Source organism: Photinus pyralis, unplaced genomic scaffold, assembly GCF_008802855.1.
Source record: "Photinus pyralis isolate 1611_PpyrPB1 unplaced genomic scaffold, Ppyr1.3 Ppyr1.4_LG5, whole genome shotgun sequence".
In the NCBI taxonomy this organism is placed as follows: domain Eukaryota; kingdom Metazoa; phylum Arthropoda; class Insecta; order Coleoptera; family Lampyridae; genus Photinus; species Photinus pyralis.
The window spans coordinates 33,121,953-33,126,184 of record NW_022170596.1 but is presented as its reverse complement, the minus strand read 5'-3'; the positions used below and the strand labels follow the sequence as shown (position 1 = coordinate 33,126,184).

The 4,232-nt window shown below is 37.0% G+C and overlaps 2 protein-coding genes across 3 annotated transcripts; both read right to left on the bottom strand.

Moving 5' to 3' along the window:
* Positions 1–733, bottom strand: LOC116171611 (mitochondrial import inner membrane translocase subunit Tim10 B-like). Its single transcript, XM_031488554.1, has 2 exons — positions 613–733; positions 1–562 (listed from the first exon to the last, which is right to left on the bottom strand). Exons 1-2 carry the CDS (start codon positions 631–633, stop codon positions 242–244), a joined length of 342 nt encoding a protein of 113 aa, XP_031344414.1. The 5' UTR covers positions 634–733; the 3' UTR covers positions 1–241.
* Positions 734–1,146: 413 nt separating this feature from the next.
* Positions 1,147–3,531, bottom strand: LOC116171537 (lysine--tRNA ligase-like). Of its 2 annotated transcripts, none has more exons than XM_031488433.1 (4): positions 3,361–3,531; positions 2,024–3,183; positions 1,396–1,835; positions 1,147–1,342 (listed from the first exon to the last, which is right to left on the bottom strand). In XM_031488433.1, the coding sequence occupies exons 1-4, from the start codon at positions 3,393–3,395 to the stop codon at positions 1,268–1,270; spliced, it is 1,710 nt and encodes a 569-aa protein (XP_031344293.1). In that variant the 5' UTR covers positions 3,396–3,531; the 3' UTR covers positions 1,147–1,267. The 2 variants fall into 2 exon arrangements, with proteins under 2 accessions (XP_031344293.1, XP_031344292.1); XM_031488432.1 differs by having other exon boundaries at positions 3,233–3,374.
* Between the last annotated feature and the right edge of the window lie 701 nt (positions 3,532–4,232).

The window sequence follows — 4,232 nt, the reverse complement described above, 5'->3', positions numbered from 1 at the left end:
TCATGTATGTATATTTAATGGGAAATAATCAGGTTTAATTTAAACATATACATAACAGATATGGGTCTAAATGTAGTAACCACTCATTTCAAAAATTCGTAAGGCTTCGAAACAAAATTAAAAATTAATTATTTTCATAAAATGCTCTATCTATTCTGTTCACAGCTCTGACCAACCTAGTACATTTGATCTTGAAGTAAGAATAAGACTCGTAGTATAACTAAAAAACACTTGACTAAAACTATCCCACAGCAACACTTGATTGAGGTAAATGTTCGCTCTCGCTTGTCTCTAATGCATTTGTACTGCTTGCATCGTTTGTACTATCAACTGCAGCAGCAGCGGCGGCCGCTTCAGCCTCCTTCATACGTCTGTTAACTAACACCTGTTGGTGCTCAACATAGATCGCCATAAATCTGTGATTTAACCTGATAAATTTTTCGGCGCAATCTTCCACGCATTTTATTTCGTTGTCGTCCAAATTTCGAGTATTTAGGTTATCAATGCACCTTTTAAAACACGTGTGGGATAATAAGTTGTAGAGTTGCAAAAAATCTTTGAACTAAAATTATTCATGATTAAAGCAACTCTGTTGACGAATAAGTAACTAACCGTTCGAATATTCGCCTCCATATTCCTTGAAAAGCTATTTTTTTAAATTGCGCAAGATAGGTTATGTTATGAATCTTATCAATCACACACACAGAATAGGTATGTCCCCAAATCTATGAGTATAATTCTGTAGTTCAGCAATACAGAGTGATCATTAAGGCTTGTTTTCACAGACACGAATTTCGGGTTTTGTACGAAATCCAGATATTCGCAAAAAGTTGAAAAATACGAAATACGTATCTATCCACTGTTCTTTTTTTTTTCTCATTTGGCGTTATTTCCGGTCAAAACGGAAGTGAACAAAATTGTCAGTATGACCAGAGTATACTATACTCTAGAAATCATTATGCACAAATTTCAATGGGAAAACGCCCAAACGCAATTTCATGCACTTTGGTGACCATGTACGACTTTTACTCAACGGAAGAAGTCGCAAATTAGCCATTAATTCTGATGTATGGGCCAAGTGTGGAGGAAAATGTAGGTTGGAAGATTGGGTTTAAAACTGCTACTTGGTAAAGTAAAGCATAATGCTTTCAACAGGGATTGAATTCACTTTATTAAAATTATACAATCTTGATTTTAATACTCGGTCTGCCAAACAAAGCTCTTGGAGGAAACCAATCCACAATTAGAGGTTCATCTTTTAACGAAATTAAGCCTCAGGAGCATCTTCTTCCTTTACCTTATTAGGTTCATCCGGTTTCATAGCGGGAAATAACAGAACTTCCTACAACCAGAAAAGTGAATTATGACATTAGTTAACAAGATATAGTCAGTTACCTTAATGTTATTACAATCAGTTAAAAACATAGTCAGCCTATCAATACCCAGTCCCCATCCAGCTGTTGGTGGAAGACCATATTCTAACGCAGTGCAGAAATTTTCATCAACCAACTGCGCTTCCTCATCGCCGGCAGCCTTATCTTTGGCTTGCTGTTCGAATCGCTCACGCTGAACAACCGGATCGTTTAGTTCCGTGTAGGCGTTGCAAATTTCTTTCTTCATCGCGAACAGTTCGAATCTCTCAGTTAGACCCGGAATCGATCTGTGCCATTTAGCGAGAGGACTCATTATTTGGGGATGTTCGATGATGTACGTCGGATTAATACAACCTTCTTCAATAAATTCGCCTACGAGTTTGTCCAATAATCTTGCCGCAGTGCGAGGAGGTGGACATTCAATTTCGTGCTTTACGCATAGATCACTTAAGAGTTTGACACCTGCAATTGCAAAACATTAAGAAGGCTGGTAAATGGTATACCGATACAAGTGCACAGTAGCACTAGGACCATTGTTTTTTAATTGATAAATCCATAATCAATCACGTTTTGATAATGAAGTGAGTAATTCATTATTTTTGATAGCTGATTATCAGTCCTAACTTATTCATGACATACATTTAACTTACCAGCATCACTGACAAGTTCATTGGGAGATGGAAACTTGACATTCAAAGCTTTTTCTAAAGCTGGCAACATCGGAATTCGCTTAAAAGGAGGGGTAAAATCTATTTCAACCTCTTCACCATCAGGACCATCCGGATGATATTTGACTTTATACGTTCCATGTATACTATAAACCATTCCGGAGATCATAGTCTCGGTAAGGGTCATTAAATCATTATAATCCGCATACGCCATGTAAAATTCGCAGGTGGTGAATTCGGGATTGTGGGTCAGATCGATACCTTCATTTCGAAATTGTCGGCCGATTTCGTATACGCGATCTAGGCCGCCGACAACTAGCATCTTGTGGTACAGCTCAGGTGCGATTCTCATGTATAACTGCATATTGAGCTCGTTATGATACGTCACGAAGGGTTTAGCGGTCGCACCTCCAGCAATCATATTCATCATTGGCGTTTCAATTTCTAAAAATCCTAGTTGGTCCAAGAATTTCCTAACGTATGCAATAATTTTTGCGCGTGTTTCAAATATAATTCGCACACGGTTGTTCAATATGAGATCTAAATATCTTTGTCTAAATCTGGTTTCTTTGTCTTTCAGTCCAAAATGTAAGTGGGGCAACATGTGCAAACACGGAGAAAGTAATTTGATTCGTTTGGGCATTATAGATAACTCTCCTTTTTTGGTTTTGGTTGGATTTCCTTCAACACCAACAATATCGCCTCTTCTTATTTTATCGGTATCTTCTGTAAATTTAACTTCATCGTAATAGTGTTTTGCCGTTGCCATGATTTGCAATTTGGTGCCTTCACCTCGAAGATCATAAAATATAAGTTTGGCTCCGGATTCACGTATCGCATGGATGCGACCTGCCACGCTTACGCTATCAGATTCCACAATTTCCCCATCTTGTAGGTTTGAATACTTGGCAATGTAATCTTCAAGTGACGTGGACACATGAAATTTATGGGGGTACGGCTGCTGTTCATTTCCAAGCTGTTTCAATTTCGAAACCGCCTGGCTACGTAACTTAAAGTATTCATTTGGGCTTATCTCCTCTTCGGCAACTTTTTTAACAGCTGCAGTTACTTGTGGTTGTTGCGCAACTTTATCTGCCTTTTCTTTTGCCTTTTGTTCAGCTTTTAGTCGCCTTTTCAGCTCACTGTTAAGTGAATATGAAGTAATTAGTTTTTGAAACCTACTTAACCTACCTTTTAGCTACACTTGAATATTTAGAATGCAAAAAAGATGTCTTTTTCAATATGGTAAGGGCTTTAAAACGTTGCAGCATATTGAGGTTATATTACATCAATTTTTGCATTTCCAAATGTGAACTTACTTTTTTGATAGCTTTTCTGTACCTGCATCTGCCATTACTTAATTTATGTTGTCTTTACCTACAAAAGTAAGTATTTTGTAAGTTCTTTTACCGTAATCGGCAATACGTTTTTTGAAAAGAAGCGATTAAAATGTGATGAAACATTTAAAAAAATTGCCACTACTGCAATGCAAAGCAAGGTTGCCAATTTGATTAATCAAACCTTGAATTCACAGCCCTCCGTTCATACGTTTCAGTTTGTCCGTTAGCCAATCAGAAGAGAGCAAATTTTTGAATCGTACGTCGTCCGTTTACTACGGAAAAGTTGGTTGAAGTTGAACATTTGCGTTTCCGTTGCCGTGCTAAGTGTATTTTTTTTTATAGGAAAAAGGGAATTGAAGTGAGTAATTTGCCTAGGTGGAAATGTAAAAACGCCATATAAGACGCAACAATTACAATTGCAATAACAAAATTGTACAACTAAAACATTCAGGGCACATCAGAATTTCATTAATTATATCTTGACATACCACTACGGATAGACAACACACCTTACAACTGGAAGAATACCACTATTGAAAAAAAAACACTGTATACAGTAATCGTGACAAGTCTTGACAGTTCTGCGCAGCTTCTGAGAACAGTAATTTTTTGGGTATGAAGCTTGGCAGAAAAGTCGGCGTGGATTACTATTTTTCGAGTCCTCGAATAACGTGCAAGCGAGTCGGTTTCTCAATGTTTATTTCTTTGTTTGTGTTTTGAAATGAATAATACGAGTATTACAGGAATAATCATTTTTTTCTTCTTGAAATCTTTAAATTTTAATCTTTAAATTTCGTATCACATCAATAGTATTTATTTACTCAGTGTGTTGTTGCCCTGAGTCGATTAAT

Coding starts and splice junctions, on each gene's coding strand:
- LOC116171611 (XM_031488554.1), bottom strand. CDS start 633: ATGGAGGCGAATATTCGAACG. Junction 563..612: donor TGGAGGCGAATATTCGAACG/GTTAGTTACTTA, acceptor GAATAATTTTAG/TTCAAAGATTTTTTGCAACT.
- LOC116171537 (XM_031488432.1), bottom strand. CDS start 3,312: ATGCTGCAACGTTTTAAAGCCCTTACCATATTGAAAAAGACATCTTTT. Junction 3,184..3,232: donor TATTCAAGTGTAGCTAAAAG/GTAGGTTAAGTA, acceptor TTCACTTAACAG/TGAGCTGAAAAGGCGACTAA. Junction 1,836..2,023: donor TGAACTTGTCAGTGATGCTG/GTAAGTTAAATG, acceptor TTGCAATTGCAG/GTGTCAAACTCTTAAGTGAT.